The sequence below is a fragment of the Molossus molossus genome, unplaced genomic scaffold, assembly GCF_014108415.1.
Source record: "Molossus molossus isolate mMolMol1 unplaced genomic scaffold, mMolMol1.p scaffold_m16_p_12, whole genome shotgun sequence".
In the NCBI taxonomy this organism is placed as follows: domain Eukaryota; kingdom Metazoa; phylum Chordata; class Mammalia; order Chiroptera; family Molossidae; genus Molossus; species Molossus molossus.
In genome coordinates, this window is record NW_023425347.1 from 53,314,398 (window position 1) to 53,332,148 (window position 17,751).

The following is a 17,751-nucleotide window of genomic DNA, read 5'->3' on the forward strand; positions in this document are numbered from 1 at the left end:
CCAGAGAAGTACCACTTTATGCCCCATTTGAATTCTATCTCACTTAAGCTTATTTACCAAATTCCAAATTCTCTTGGTTTGAATAGCACTATCACCACTTACCACTTATATGACCATAGGCAATTTATTTCCCTTCTCTCTGCCTCACCTGTAAAATGGGTTCAGCAACCCTAACACATAGAGTTATAAGGATTTAAAATAATTCTGACACATTTTAAGATTCAACGGCTGTTCAATATTTTTAAAAAGGGGTGTCTATAAAATCGCTCAAATGTTAATGCTGCTTATTTCTTGGTGGTAGGATTTGGATCAATTTTTTCTTCTCTATATTTTTCCATGATGCTTAAAAATGTATTATAATGAATATAAATAATTTTGATAAAAACAAGTCATTTTTTTAAGTATTTAGGTTTCATCACTAGAATTTCCATTATAGTAAGATTAAAGCCTAAATCTCATCAAAATTTATAAAGTGAAAAGGAGGAGAACCTAAGATAAGAAAGCCTTGTGGAATTCTAAATGACAGGAAGATGAAAACAGACAAAATTAAGAAGGAACAATCACAAGATAAAATATCAAAACTGTGGCACCACAGCAGCAAGGGGAAGAAAATGTTTCAAGAAGTGATAGACTGGTTAAATGCTGTTAAATGACCAGGTTGAACATTGAAAAAAGGTATGCTGGATTTACTAACAAGAAAGGAGATGTTTCAAGAACATTCTGTGCAGAGATAGAAGCCGAAGCCATGCTGAGGAGGACTGAAGAGTAAATGAAAGAGAAGAAACAAAGTGGAAAACTCTTGGAAAGTTCAGATGTGAGGAAGAATAGGGCAATAACTAAAGTACAGTGGAAGAAGTTTTTGGTTTTGTTCGCTGAATTTTAGAGATAGAGGAGACATTATCATTTACATGCCAGCTGGAAAGAGCCAGCTAGAGAAAACTACTGACCCTAAGAGAGAAAGGATTAACTGCCAGTGTCAATGTTCCTTTTGCTATGAAAATGAAATCAATAGCTAATTAAACATTTCCTATGTACCAGGCAATATGTGGTTTTCATGTACATTACCTGCCCTACCCTCCACACAAATATAGTTTAAATATTCTGTTTCCCAAAATTTATATTCCTTAAAATACAGCTCCAAGGATCATCTCTAGAAATGTTTCCTTTGTAAATTTCATTCCTTTTTTTTTTTTTTTTTTTAAATCTGCTGATAGAATCCTAGTGAAACTCTAAACTGGAAACAGAAAACTCACATGATAAAGTCAATTTGGATATACTACTGATTTCTGTTCGCTGCTCAGTCTCTTTTCGCTGAAGGGAGCAGTCTACAGTTATATTCTTGGAGTGAGGGGTAGGGGTTGGACAAGGCCTTACAAGGAAACCCTGACTCAGAAAGAGGAAGATAAAGGGTGGGTCCCTGAGTCCTCAGTGTTCCCCCAATTGGACATCTCCATATAAAGCCTCTGAAACAAGACATACTACCTGGGAGATACTTCTGGAATCATTCTGAAGTCCCAGGTAGCCAAGGATACACAGATTACCAAGAAAGCCGAGTACACAAGCATCACCAGATGGTGCCAAATGACAAAGCAGACCCCTCGAATTGTGGCTAGATAGGGTAAGCCCTGAGAATATGACACTTGTTTTTATGCAATTACAATATACTAAAAAATGACCCTGCTGTGAGAACAATTAGCATTTTCAAGAACTAATGCAGAAAGCTGAGGAACAACTACAACAAAATCATAAGCAATATGGGAAATTAATTCCCAATGAATAAATGTATACTTATCAACCTCCTATTTTTTAAAGTGTTATTCCATTTTTTAATGCCTAAATAAAAATTTTACCTAATTACTACCTATGAGGTTGAAAATGCTGATCCATAATCAGCATTATGTTGTAGTGATGAGGCTTACAACAGAAATTTCCACAATTTTAAAAGATCAGACTATAACATGAACTTTAAGTTGTTTAGCTGCACTTTTCCGGTTACACAACTTCACTTTTTAGGAAAGACCTACATTAGTACTTGTTTTTGCTAATCAACAGATATCTGAAGACAGTTTCTGCTTTAACCAAAAAATTTAGCATTTAAATGTTTTGCAGTGAGCTTTTATCTAGAGTCTGTGTACTTGAGTGGTACCACCTAGCTTCTGCCCTGGGTACTACACTCAGCATCTCAGCATCAAGCTGCCATGGATTTGTACTGTCTGTTAGTATGTGATTTATCTCTATTTTGTGCATCCATTGGCAAGATGTGTCCTAAGGTAACAGAAAAACCTCACATCATTCCTGCTTTTACGATATGTTAATGTTACTTGAGGTTTTATGTGTTATTCAGTATGATTTGGTAGATTATTTTTGGGGTCTGGGAACACTCAAAAAATGTTCCATATAAATTAATGAAGAATTCCCCCTCATAAGCATTTTTGCTTTCTTCAGTTTCAGTTCCTGTCAACCATGGTCTGAAGAGCTCTGCATAATTTACCTCACTTCATCTCATCACACAGGCACTGTATCCTCTCACAGCATCACAAGAAGGGTGATTTTGAGACCATATTCACATAGTTTTTATTATAGTATATTGTTATAATTGTTTTATTATTATTGCTGTTAATCCCCTACTGTGCCTAATTTATAAGTTAAACTTTATCGTAGGTACACATAAGTATAAGGAAAAACAAAGTATACATAGGGTTTGGAACAACTGGTTTTTCTTTGGGGGTGGTCTTGGAATGCACTGCCCTTGAATAAGGGGAGAACACTATTGTAATTGCTTCCTGGCTTTGAGCCATTATTGGCTTACAAAAGGTTTCACAGGAACGCTTTCCTTTTGGATAGTGAGGGAAATCTGTTAAATAAAATGCCTGTTTCAACAGTATTATTATCAACTAAGAATAATGCCTATGTTCAGCTTTCAGTAACTTAAATCAATTTGTCAAATGCTCATTAGAAACTATTTACTATTTGGTCCTTTGCTCTTTATTCACTGCTTCAAACTTCCTAACAATCATTTGCTGACTCTAAAAGTCATGCAAACATGAAAATTTGACTGGGAATAGCCTGAATCTGACTTTCTTTTTTCCTAAGTAGCCCATCTAAATTTTCAGTTAAATTAGCCCAGAGTTCTCAACCTTGGCACTACCGACACTTTGACTAGATAACAGTTAATGGTGGGGGTAAAGGGAGGTTCAAGGCTGTGCACTGCACTGTAGGATGTTTAACAGCACCAGTGTTCAAGTTTTGTACAAACAACAAAACCTTCTACAACTACAAAAGGATCTGCATGTGTAAGATGAAATGTGGAGAAAACTGATATAAAAGAAATGAAGACAGATTTCTAGCACTGAGTGATGTCACACTGCACATGAACTAACTGAAAACACACATACACCCACAACATTCTTTCTAGAACTCACCTGAAGTGAGTAATCTAAAACAGACTTTCAAAAAAAAATACTCAAGTATTTTGTTATTGAAAATTTAAGTGTTTATGACTTACCTTAGGACTTTAAGATAAAATAACAAAATATATCATGTAAAATTTAAGTATACAAGTTGTTTTCCCAAATTATTTTAAAAACACAAATATCAAAGTAATAAATTTTAATAATGTTGTTTCAGAAGCAAATAAGCTTTTCATATCAATTATATACTAAAAAAAAAAATTTTAGACCTGTCCAACAGCTTCCACTGATATAACTTTTAAAATTTAAATTATACAGGCTATGAAAAAGGGTACATTCAGAGTATTTATAATATGGAAAAAATAAAAAAGAAATAAAAAGTTGAGATGTTTTAAGTCATTTAATACCAAAACAAGAATTCACTTTTTTTCACTAGACTTGTATGAAAAAAAAATGGGAAAACAGAAAACCTATTTCTTCTTACAGAAATAATGCAGGCCCTCTTTCATAATTCAGTGGGGTAACATAAACTGTCATGTTCTTATCACATGGTAAAACAACAGCTCACCACTTCAAAAGCATGAACTCAGTTATTAACTAATAACCCACCTTTTTCATTTTCTTTGTATCTACAAATGCCAACTGGAATCTCTGCTTGAAACATGGAGCCCACCATAATCTCCTGTTTTAAAAATAACATAATATATTAGTTAAGGACCCTGGCCAGGTAGGTCAGTTGGTTGGAGCATTGTCCCAAAGTGCTAGGGTTGTAGATTCAATCCTGGTCAGGGCACATACAAGAATCAACCAATGAATGCACCAATAAGAGGAACAACGACAAATCAATGTCTCTCTCTCTCTCAAATTAATAAAAAAAAATTTTTTTTAATACATTAGTAAGATCTAGTAACAGATTTTATATCCATTTTCTAGCATTACCATCTTTTTGGGCAAACTGTTCCGGTTTCTGTGTCATACAACACAGATGCAACAATTACCTACCTCAGAGAAGTATTGTGAGGATGAATGAGTTAATAATAGATAGGAGCTTGGATATGATTGGATGAAAATATTAGTAATAATAATGGGGTGAAACACAATACAGACAATGGATACAAACTTTCCTTCAAAATATGGAGGAAAAAATGAATTCTTACTATTCAATTAGTAAGATAACTGCAAACACCAGAAGACAGGAAGTCAAATTCAGGTATTTTAAAAGCATCTACACTATAAACTATGGTCCCTGGATCAGCAGCATCAGTGTCACCTGGGAAACTGACTGCAACTACTCAGGGTCCTATCCTAGACCTACTGAACCAGAAACTCTGGGGATGGGACTCAGCAATTAGTGTTTTAACAAGCTATCCAGGTGATTCTGACTCTGAGAACCAGAGTTTTAAAAGAAAGGAAGTAACACAAAGTGTATAAAGCTCAGGAGAGGCCAAATGAATGGAACGCCAAACCAAATGGATAAGCAGGTCAGTGTCTGACTTTCATTAAAACAACACAAAATAAAAAAGTAACCTCTCAACACATAATTAAATCTTATTTTAGGAAATCTGGTAATAGAGATTATATAGTCAAAACACAAATTAGGGGAAACTGGCTGTTCAAAAACACACTGGAGATCACCACATGAGATTTTACAGCACACAGGGTTCAAGATTACACTCTTTTTTGTCTGGTGGCTAAAGGTTAAGAATAAATTTATTGCATTTTTAAAATAAAGACGTAGGGAGGAAAGATAAGTTGAATAACTCTTAGGACTTTCATACTAAAATAAAACAGTCTGGATGTATCATGGCCTGCTTCATTACATCCTATTCCCAAGGAAGCAACTAATACTCCCTAACAAAGAAAACTTTACCTGCGCCCTGCTCTCTCCTCTGAGCATTTTGTCCCTTCATTAAACAAATTTAAAAATAACATCAAATGAAATACTATATGAACAGCCTGGCCGGTGTGACTCAGTGGTTGAGTGCTGACCCATGCATAAAGAAGTTGCTGGTTCATTTCCCAGTCAGAGCACAAGCCCAGGTTGTGGGCCCGATGGGGGTGAGGGGCTTGCTAGAGGGGGCCAATCGATGTTCTCTCTCATTGATGTTTCTATCTCTCTCTCCCTCTCCTTTCCTCATTCTCTAAAATCAATAAAGAGAAAAACAATACTATATGAACACTCCAGATACAAAAACAGTTAATTTATGTTGGAGAAAAGCTCTATAAACTTGAATGTGTGGTGGGAAATAATAGTTTAAGATGACCAAGATTTCTAGATTTTATCATTGTAATTTCTACATGGTATAAAAATCAGAAAAAAACTGAATTAGATACCATTTCCCCAAATAGATCACACAAATATTAACTTCTGTGAACCTTATTCTGTCTTCAGACCCATCACACATTCATCACTCACCCAAATTAATTAACACATGCTATACTGGAATAGCCCTCCCTTACCATTCTAACCCAAACAGATGTCTCTCTTCTAAATGTCTTTTTGGAAACCTGTTAACAAATCAATTCTGGCTAAAGCCCCAAATCTTGGCCTGCCCAGTCCAAGTTCATTTGAATACTTCATTTTTCCTAACAGAAACTAAATATAATGTTCCTTTATTTTAATCAGCAAGGGGTCAGCTCATTTTTAAGTTTGCCCAGGCATCCCAGAACAGACAACTCTAACCAAAAAAAAAGAGAAAGCTCCAAAGTATTAACTAAATAATTAAACGATCATGACTTAAGTGCAGAAATCCCACTCAATTTGATATTCTGGGCTATTCTACATTCAAAAAAATGATGGTCTATGCACTAAATTTAAAATCAAATACAGAAAAATGAAAAACAAAAACAAAAAAACTCAATGAAGTTTTTAAGAGAAAAATCAGGTGAGCTAACAAGAATGACATAATTTTTTCTATATAAATGATTTGCTCTATGACATTTTGATATTTTCATAAATCAACAGCTTTGCGACAGCTTAAAATTAAATTTAACTACGATTAAACAATGTTATACAATTCTATAATTTAAAATTTAGGTCAATATATTATCTTTAGATGCATTTTAGAAACCAACTTATTTAATTATGCAGTTTTAGAGAAGCCCAAATCCATCTTTTTACACATTATATTTGGAATTCTAAATATCAACAATATAGGATGGAAAATTTTATAATCTAATTTTTTTTTTTTTTTAATCCTCACCAGAGGATATTTTTCCATTTTTTGTACAGATAGAGTGGGAGGGAGAGAGAGGAAGGGAGAGAGAGAGAGAGAAACATCGACGTGAAGGGACACATCGAGCGGCTGCCACCCGCACGACCAACTAGGGCCGGGGACAAACTGCAACCGAAGTACGTGCCCTTAGCGGGAACCGAACCCGGGTCTCTCCGGACCGCAGGCCGATGCTCTAACCGCTGAGCCAAACCGGCCAGGGCTATAATCTAAATTTTTAAACAGGATTTATTTAACTAATACCAAAAAGCCTCCACAAGTGCTTTCCAAGCAGTTAAAAAACAGACACACAAAACCACGTGATACTTTCTATCGGGAAACAAAAGTCTAATTCAGCACTAGTTCAGAAATTTGGATTTGTAACCTTTGTGTGCCAGCTTGTTCAACCAACAAAGGCCAACTCTTTATTTACTTTATTTTGTAAAAAGATAAAACACCTGAACATAAAAAATCTGAATATCTACCCAACATTTAAATGTCACAAAAGGACATACATCAACTTTATTAACATATATGTAGTTAGTAAAAAAGTAATTACATTTGGCTTTTTAAATATTAATTTTATCTATGGCTCCAACTACCTTTTTCCAGTCTTCTGATGGAATATAATCTTCATCTTCTTCAGATTCTTCTTCTATTTCACTATCTAGAATAAGACAATACTACTATAAAATGATTGTTTATCCTGTCCACATTGTATATTTGTATTTTATTCTAACATCTACTACAAAAATTTTTAAATATGCCCAAAGGTATTTCCAGAGTTAGGCCAAGATATTTCTAATCAAACAATATCCTATCAGTTATAAAACAAAAAACATAAAAAAGCCATAAACATTCTGGGTCAACCCCAATCTTAGACAACTGTATACTCATGAAATGATTTTCTACAAAAACTTCAAGAACAAAATTTAGAATCAAAATAATCTGTTTCTAAACCTAATTCTTCTATCAACAGCCTGGTGACAAAATAAATTATATGATCTCAATTTCTTCCTTATAAAATAAGAATATGGACAAAATAGTGGTTTCCAAACAGTGCTCCTTGAAACACCAAGAACTTTATAATAGCCCATTGGGGGAAGCACGTGAAGGGAGGGTATGTATGAAGTTCTCCATTTTCCCTGACGTCTGTTTTATTCAGAGCAGGCAAGATGCTGTGTGTTCACATTTTGGAGTAAGAATATATTTATAGAAAGGGGTGAGAAATCTGAAAACTATTAGATTCTCAGCATCTTCCTAACTCTTAAATGGTACACAAAGTTCAAGAGTAACATTATATATAGAAATTAATTCTACCTATGGAGAAACTAAGATAGGTAGTGTATGTACAGCTTTCATGCATACATTACAACTGAAATACCAGATTAAATACTGTTTCAAGAGGCAGTCACTTAGCACCCCATTTTGTCAATGGATCTGTTCTCTATTTAACTAAGAGATTAATACATTTCCCCAAACTTAAAATTAACACAATTATTTCAGTAACTAATCTCTTCTTATATGGCTACACTTTTCAACTGAAACATACTATAGATCAAAACTCAGTAAAATTATTAGTAGCGTAACTACATTCACTTCTAAACTAAACGTGTAACAGAAATCATTCATACAAAGCAATAGCCATATTTAATCAGTTACTACATTACAACATTTCATGAGAGGTTCTTATTCTTCAAGTGTTTTTCTTCCTTTTAAAGTACATAAATTTAGACCAAAAATTTAAACTAATAACACTAATGGTTGACTTTTTATAAAAGAGCTGACTTCTAGAGTAAAGATTACTGCTTAGAATTAATATTGTAGAGTAGATGAAGAAAATATTCAAGATACATGCATTAAATGCTGTCCTGACTACTGGTCATCTCTGACTAGACAATAATTGTAGAAAAATCCAGAAAGTTCTTTCTACATATAATGTATTTCTACCTCAAGAGTCAACTACTTCTTCAGATCTAGGAGGCACTGATTAGAGAAAGCAATGCTTATGAATATATCTTAAAGAGACTAAGAGGCAAAATAAAAACTGAGCAAAAAACTAGGAGAAATAAAATAAAAGATGATCATGGCCTGGCTGGTGTGGCTCAGTGAATTGAGCATCATCCCATGGACTGAGAAGTCCCACTTCAATTTCCAGTCAGGGCACATGCCTGGGTTGAAGGCACGATCCCCAGTGGGGGGGCGTGCAGAAGGCAGCTGATCAGTGTTTCTCTCTCATATCAATGTTTATCCCTCACCCCTTCCTCTCTCTCTAAAAAAATAAATAAAATAAAAAAATCAATGAAAAGGATCAGGAAGAAAAAAAGGAACACTCAAAACCAAGTGACACAAAATTACTGTAGTATATTCATGAACAGGACAGAGCACTGCAAAATAATAACCTAGAATAAAATCCCATCACTGGTGAGTGAGATTTCAGAGTAAATAAATTTAAGTAGAGCAATGAAAAAAAATACTAGAATTTTAGGCCATATATTAAAATAGTAAAAATTATACCCCAACTATAGCAACCAGTAACACTTACTTGTATCAAAATATTTACATCGACGTGGGCGGATTATTTCCTGTGCATCTTGAGAAACAACAGACTGTGATGGATCATCATTGGAAGACTGAGTTTCATCCTCTTGACCTGATGAATCCTTTATATTCTCTTCCTGTAGAATCATAAATTAAATTGCTTTAAGATGTAAAAAAAAAACAAAAACAAAAAAACCTGTTGGAAATAAAAGGTTAAAGTATTCCAAATACAACTAGAAGCCTAAAATAAATACATTAACTGTAGCATGGTGTCCTGGGTCAAATCCTAGAACAGGAAAAAGAACATTAATGGAAAAAATGATGAAATCTGAACTGTCTATAGTTTAACGAAATAGTATAGTATCAGTGTTGATTTCTTAGTTTTGATAAATATACCATGGTTATGTAAGATGTTAACATAAGGGAAAGTTTTGGGTGAAGAGTACATAGAAAGTCTCTACAATATTAGAACCTCTTCTGTAAATCTAAAATTATTTCAAAACAAGTAAGAAAAATGAATACGGAACTACCAATTAGCCTTTATTACTTAAAAACATAGCCCTGGCCGGTTTGGCTCAGCGGTTGGAGCGTCGGCCTGCGGTACAGAGAGGCCTGGGTTCGGTTCCCGCTAAGGGCATGTGCCTCGGTTGCAGTTTGTCCCCGGCCCTGGTTGGTCGTGCGGGTGGCAGCCACTCGATGTGTCCCTTCACATCGATGTTTCTCTCTCTCTCTCTCTCCCTCCCGCTCTATCTGAACAAAAAATGGAAAAATGTCCTCGGGTGAGGATAAAAACAACAACAACAACAAAAAAAAACAAAAAAAAACATAGTGCCTTTGCCCTGGCCTGTTTGGCTCAGCAGTTAGAGTATCGACCTGCAGTCCAGAGAGACCCGGGTTTGGTTTCCGCTAACGGCACGTACCTCAGTTGCAGTTTGTCCCCAGCCCCGGTTGGGTCACGCGGGTGGCAACCACTCGATGTGTCCCTTACACGTCGATGTTTCTCTCTCTCTCTCTTCCTCTCTCCCTCCCACTCTATCTGAACAAAAAATAAAAAATGAAAAAATGTCCCTGGGTGAGGATAAAAAAAACACAAAAAACATAGTGCTTTTAAAAAGTTGGCACAAATTTATTTAGAATGGGCACAGAAAAGAAATCTGAATAACAGAGGTGTTATTACCCCCTCAGGACTGGATTACAGGGGACTTCCAATTTTTATTACATATTTCTATATTTTAATCTTTAATATTTAAATGTACTACTTTTGTTAATCCTCATCCAAGGATATTTTTCCATTAATATTTTTTTTAGATAGAGTGGAAAGGAAGGAAGGGGAAAGACAGAGAGAAACATAGATGTGAAAGAGACACACTGATTGGTTGCCTCTCACACAACCCCGACAGGGGCTGGGGACCTACAACCCAGGTATGTGCCCTTGACTGGGAACTGAACCCACAGTAACCGCTGAGCCAAACCAGCCAGAGATAAATGTATCACTTTTAAAATCAGAAAGAGTAAAGACAGATTATAAAAATAAGCAGTCAAAAATTATAACTCTGACCATAAGAACTACAATCTTAAAAATCTGTGTATAAGCTTACTTTATTTTCTCCACTACAGCCACTATTATCATCATTATCAGCATCTTCATCATCTTCACCTTCCTCCTCCTCTTCTTCCTCCTCCTCATCTTCTTCAGGTAGTCGACTAGTACTATCATAACCATAAAGCCTGAGAAGTTCATGAATTGGCATGTCGCTTTCCTAAATAGACCAAAATAAGAAGTTAATTTCTGAATATTTCATATTCCTATACCTCACAAATCTATAGAGTATTCATTCCATACAGAAGAATGCTCTAATACCTGTGTTAAGAATTCTCAAATCATAAGTGAAACTGAAAATAATTCTGAAAGCTAAGAAAACTCTAGTCTCCTAAGAATTTAAGAGACTGACCAATTCAAATGCTAACGACAAAATCTTTAAGTATAATAAAAAGAAACACTGGTTTAGAACTGTTCTTTTGTGCAATCAATTCAGTTAATGCACACCATCAGAAATACTATGAGTACCATACATAAGGTGGAAGTGGGAAAATAGAATAATTAGAAAATAAACAGACTGTAAACTAAGTTAACAAATCCAGAAAGGGAGATGAAATTCACAGCCCACCCAAAACAAATACATTAAAAAAAAAACCCAAAAAAACAGCAATGATATAGTACAGAAATGAAACTGAACTGCATTAGCCATATATTCTTTTCTAGTGTAATCTATAATTACATATAAAACCATCTCATGCAATCCTTACTATATACCTATAAAATTGTTACATTATCTCCATTTTATAGATGAGAAAACTGAGGCTGACAGATTAAGCCATTTCTCCCAAAAAATCATGAGTTACAACTAGAATAGCCAGATTCCAAGTCTAATTCCAAAAGTTCATACCCTTATCAGTACACCATGCTGCCTTAGCCAGAGACCTCCCCCAAACCCCACAAAAACATACCCTGAGGGTGAACTGAAGAAATATCCACGTTAGTAAAATAAAATCAGCTTCCTGCAGAAGGTACTCACTTTAATCAGTAATCGATATTATTACTGACATGAAGTATAAGGAAACATGACAGAATTCTGATTATAAAAAAATCTAGCCCTGGCCGGTTTGGTTTAGTAGTTAGAGAGTCAACCCACAGACCAAAGAGTTGCAGGTTCGATTCCGGTCAAGGACATGTACCTTGGTTGCAGTTTGGTCCCCGGCCCTGGTCAGGGTCGTGCAGGAAGCAGCCAGCCAACTGATGTGTTTCTCTCACATCGATGTTTCTTTCTCTCTCCCCCTCCCACTCTATCTGAAGATAAATGAAAAAATATCCTCAGGTGAAGATTAAAAAAAAAAAATTAACCCAATCACCTGAACATATCACTCACACACACACACACACACCCCCTCTCCCCACCCTTAACACAAAGAATCAGTTTAGAAACAAGCAAAAGGGTAATCATGAAACAAGACATGTTCTATATTTTTCCAGCAGTCTTATAATCTTATTTATGGGCAGAAATAAGTCTGGCCCATGTGTTGAATTAAATATATTGCTGTGGTGGAGATGGGTACATCGAACTGGATGATATAACCCGATGACACTAGTCACTTAGGTCATACAATTAACTCCCATCACTCAGAATTCATATGCAAGAAACAACTAATGATTATAATTTTTAAAAGTTGTCTTACAAATATAGGAAGAAAATGTTTAACATTTCTGTTTCACATCATAAATAGTTATAAGTCAGTTTGTGAATGTTTCTGAAAGAGAAATCAATTCTGAAATCCATGACTAATGATCTGATACAGCCACAGCCTGAAAAGTAGTAACTATGTCAGGCAAGGTATTACCACCCCAGCTGAATGACCAGCTGGCATACTTAACTGACATCTCATATTGTGATTCTCAAAGTGAAATAGCAGTGTTTGAGGTGTTCAAGGATCTAGTCCATGAGGATAGCTGGTCCATGTACCATGGATCTGGTACAAGAAACAGAAAGTTGGGAATTGGTAGTCAAGATTTGAGAAGTAAAACAGACTTCAAAATCAAGAAAAAAATACAGTAAGAGAAAGATAAAAGAAAAGATTGGTTTTATACACAATAACGAATAGCTGCAATAAAGTATCCTCTATGTGCCAAGCATTTCAAGGAGAGAAATAAAAGCAGTGAGAATATTACACAATCTTATTAGATCTTTAAAAGTACAAGATGGTAGTGTTTACTACTTTTATTCATACATATTCAGAAAACCAAGCAGAGAGAAACATCATGCACTGACAGAGACTTTACTATAATACCTAGACCTTCTAATCTCAGTTCATACTTTGCATAAATTCATTCTGCACCACAAATTAGAAGCAGGTTTAACAACTGAATCACTACTATGAAAAAGAGCCACTGAAGTCACTAGTATGAGTAAGTGCCAAACCAGGAAAAACACTTTTGTTACCTGCAGGACAAGGAGTCCTCAGTTACTATCTTTTTGAAGAAAAGATTTCAATCAAGAGACAGTGTCAAAAAGCAAGAAAATTTATTGGCCACAGCAAAAACATACTTAGGACAGTGAAACAAGGAAGAGCATAGAAGAAGCAACATGAAAGCCTAGGATGGGCTGCTTTAGCTCATCACTGGGAAGTCAGAGAGAAGGGAGCCTTGGTGACAGGTTCAGGGAGTTTGTCTGGGACCAATTGCTGCTGCCCCATGCCCAGGTTGCAAGCCTTCTGGGGTCCCTTAGAGTTTAGGAGATGCATGCCTGTGGGGGAAGAAAGGTGCCTGGTCAGTGTGGCTCAGTGGCTGAGCGTTGACCCATGCACCAAGAGGTCACTGGTTCCATTCCCAGTCAGGGCACATGCCCAAGTTGTGGGCCCGATCCCCAGTGGAGAGCATGCAGGAGGCAGCCAATCCATGTTCTTTCTCATTGATGTTTCTCTCTCTCCTTCTCCTCCCTCCCTCCCTTCCTTCCCCTCTCCCCTGCCCCTCCCCCCCCCTCTAACATCAATAAAGGAAAAAAAAATTTTTAAAAGAAAGGGGACAGGGAAGCATGGGCGTGCTCCCTGGAAGAACAAGAGAAAGCTGGGAAGGCTGGGTGTTTAGCCCTGGACGGTTTGGCTCAGCAGTTAAGAGCATCAGCCCAAGAACCAACGAGTTTCAGGTTCAATTCCAGTCAAGGGCACATACCTTGGTTGCAGTTCAATCCCCGGCCCTGGTCAGGGTCATGCAGAAGGCAATCAATCGCTGTGCCTGTGTGTGTGTGTGTGTGTGTGTGTGTGTGTGTATGTCTCTCTCCCCCTCCCTCCCTCCCTCCCACTCTATCTGAAAAATCAATGAAAAAATATCCTCAGGTGAGGATTAAAAAATAATAGGGAGGGAGGGAGTGGATGGAGGGGAGGGGAGGGAGGCTGAGTGTTTAGGACAGAAAGAATATTCATCAGCTTTATGCTGATGTACCAAAATGAGATTTATTCTCTTAATTTGTCTGTCCTTAGGTGTGGTTGACAAATGGCACTAATTATATTTCTGCTATCTGTCTCCCTGAGCAGGGTTAATTTAAGTTACTTACCCTCTGGTTGGGGAGGAGAAGTGTAAACCATTTACCCTTAAGTGTCCTTGGTTTAGGAAAGATAGGATTTACTAGGTGGCTACAAACTGCTATTTAACTGTCTCAGTTTCCCTATTCCGCTTGTTCTGGAATTTTCCTAGCTTACTATTTTATAACACGTCAGTGTAAGTTTGCAACTAACATTTACATGAACCTCTAGAATTCATGATGAGTTTGTTTCACATTTATTTCATTTTTAAAACTATCCTAATATATGCTAGTATTACCTCTACTTTTTTTACAACTGAGTTATCTGATACTTTGAGAAATAACACAAAACAGGCTGATAACCAAATAAATGTCTCTACTCTTTGGTTAGTCTTATTCAAAGGCAACAGAATCACCTTGAGAGTTTATTAAAACACTGTTGAGTCCCACCCTAGAGTTTCTGGTCTAGTAAAGCTGAGGCGGGGCCTGAGTGTCTGCATTTTTTAAAGTAAGTGCCAGGTAATTACTGATGCTGCTGGTATGAGATCAGTTTAAGAACCATTTATCTCACAGTTCTAAGATAAAATACCAGCAAATCAGCCTTTCCAGTGGGAGGTAATAAAGACTGATCACTATCTTTATAATAAAGCGTAGGTATTATACTAACTGCATGGAAAGAAATTTTTATTTTTTAAATCACTATCAGGAACGTGGAATGTCTGACATTCAAGGTTGAGATTTTATCCTCTTGGATACATATTTGAGAAATGTGACTCACTTTATAAAAAATTATTTCTCTAAGAAAAATTTACTAACACCTCCTATATTGACTAGGCAGAGACCCGAGGAGAGTCAGAAGTGGCTGAACACAGTTCATTTGAAGAACTGCTTTAATTTGCAAAAAACAGTAATAGAAAAAAGTCAATCAAGTCAGAAAAAACCACACAAGTATAGAAACAAAAATTAGTAAGTGGGTTACCGTGATTAGAGCAGAGGGTATCTATAATAATTTTAAAGAAAGTTAGGGCTAATATTTTAAACTATTTTCTCTAGTTTTGAAAGGGGTAGGAGAGAATAGAGTAATAAAGAACTAATCATAGTGGGATACTTAGCCATAGTTATAAGAAATGTTAAACATCCTTGCTTTGTTAGCCATGACTGCATTGTTCTGATTAAAGAAAGCCAATTCTGATGTGACCTGGCTGGGAGCCCTAGGCCTGGGGAGTTTACCTCAGGAATGCTGTCTATTCTCCTTATCTGAGAATAAGGGAAAACTGCTCCACATCAAGGAACACTAACAACCTTAGAGCCCTGGAGGCAGTGCCCTGGAGACAACCCTTGTAGTCCCAAGCCTGCATTATCCCCAAGCCCACATTACTTCACCCTGCCTGTAATCTGAAACAGGTTTACCCAGTGTTATTCCTTTTTGCCTACCTGCCCTTCCCTAGTAGTTACCCAATATAAGGGACTCAGAGTTCAGAGCAGATTTTTCAGGGATGACCCGCTGCTCTCCCATACTGCCAGCAACCTTGGAATAAACTCACATATGCAATTCAACCTTGCTGTCTCTGCTTAATTGATTCAAGTAGTGACGGGCAGCCTAGATCCATTCATTGTCTGCTTTCAGTTTTACTTAGTTTCTAAAAAAATCTGTCATATTCTATTTTTGTTGTTGTTCAGATAGAATGAGAAGAAGAGAGAGAAACATTGATGTGAAAGACACACATCGAGTGGCTGCCACCCGCACGACCCAACCAGGGCTGGCCACAAACTGCAACGGAGGCACATGCCCTTAGCGGTAACCAAACCCAGGTCTCTCTGGACCGCAGGCCAACGCTCCAACCACTGAGCCAAACTGGCCAGGGCTGTCACATTCTACTTTTGACATGGTTTGAGAGTAGCTGTTGAGCAGTTAACTGACACTGGCAGGGCTTAGGGAAAATACAACAAAATGTTCAAGATGGACTTAGGGAAAGATTTAGTTTGCCAGGGAGACTAAGCTAAGTTGGAATCAATCCACTGCTGTAAATCATGTGTAATATAATCAGAACCTAAACTAAATGAGTGGTTGTGGTAAAGAAAAAAAACTTGAGACCTTGCAGAAGAGAGCAACAGAATTTAACCATGGGTTAAGAGTAATCAAGAGGTCCTAATGACACTCAATCTCTGGTCCACTCCTTGGACCCAGGTATACATTTGTATTATACTTCTGTTTAGTTATTAACTTTTATCTTAACCTCTGTCATCTAATATCAATTTAGTAAGCAACAGTCAGAAGCAATAAGTTAGTAAGCAATAAGTTAGAGTTTGACAGTCGTATGAAAAGTATATAACTTCATCTAAGGCATAAAGTGAAGATCTTATAGCAAACACTGAACTAAAACTGCAATAAAAACCAAAACAGCCCTGGCCAGTTTGGCTCAGCGGTTAGAGCGTCGGCCTGGGGTCCAGAGACCCGGGTTCGGTTCCCGCTAAGGGCATGTACCACGGCTGCAGTTTGTACTGGCCCTGGTTGGGTCGTGTGAGAGGCAGCCACTCGATGTGTCCCTTTCACATCGATGTTTCTCTCTCTTCCTCCCTTTCTCCCTCCTGCTCTATCTCAAGATAAATGCAAATAAATAAATAAATAAATTTTGCTGAAGAATCCTCACTTTCAAATTCAAATAACAGCATTCCTACTATGTGCGAACTGAAGTAAAGATTTAGCAAGTATCATGTAAGAATCATGTATTGTTGTCTGCTCCCTATCTACTTTTATATTCTTTTCTCCATTCCAAGCATGTATTTTAATTGAAAGCTCAACTCCCTAGATCACATAACACCTGACCCGATTGAAATCACTGCATTCCCTAACCAGAGGTTTGGAATGGGCATGTGACCCACGTGTGGCTATAGCTTTGTTTCTAGGTTTTTACCAACATCAATTAAAGAAACAGACTATCTCAAGCAGTAAATCTGGGAGACCTGGGAATTGATATTGTATGAAGAAAGCTAGCCTAAAAGAGGACACCACCACGTAAAAAGCAGAAACAAAAACACATTTTGGTGGCACTTGAGTCCCTGAGGTCTACATTTTCCCCTGTGAAATTATGAGTTTAAAGAGTACATTTGAAAAACAAAGTTAAACCTGCGTATTGCTATTCCTACCTAACAAAAGTCTATTTACTATGAAAATGATTCTGACACCCCTATTAAGATCACTGCAATAAATTCAAATCTGTATATTTAATTCTATTAAAACATTTAAATGCACCCTGGCCAGTTTTGCTCAGTGGTTAGAGCATAAGCCTGCGGACAAGAGACCCAGGTTCGGTTCCCGCTAGGGGCACGTACCTTGGTTGCGGTTTGTCACCAGCCCCGGTTGGGGTCGTGTGGGTAGCAACCAATCGGTGTGTCTCTCTCACATCGATGGTTCTCTCTCTCTCTTCCTCCCTCTCTCCCTCCTGCTCTATCTGAAGATAAATGCAAGAATGTACTCGGGTGAGAATAAAAAAATTTAAATGCTAAACTTAAAAC

At 36.9% G+C, this 17,751-nt stretch overlaps 1 protein-coding gene across 8 annotated transcripts in view; it reads right to left on the reverse strand.

Moving 5' to 3' along the window:
* MIER1 (MIER1 transcriptional regulator) overlaps nucleotides 1–17,751 on the reverse strand; it is a 59,186-nt gene that overhangs the window by 15,404 nt on the left and 26,031 nt on the right. For all 8 annotated transcript variants that reach the window (XM_036257342.1, XM_036257335.1, XM_036257340.1 and 5 more), the window contains 4 exons: nucleotides 10,762–10,923; nucleotides 9,168–9,300; nucleotides 7,225–7,289; nucleotides 4,020–4,092 (listed from right to left, as the gene is read on the reverse strand). In XM_036257342.1, the coding sequence (XP_036113235.1) occupies nucleotides 4,020–4,092; nucleotides 7,225–7,289; nucleotides 9,168–9,300; nucleotides 10,762–10,923 (433 nt within the window). The remainder of the gene's footprint in view (nucleotides 1–4,019; nucleotides 4,093–7,224; nucleotides 7,290–9,167; nucleotides 9,301–10,761; nucleotides 10,924–17,751) is intronic.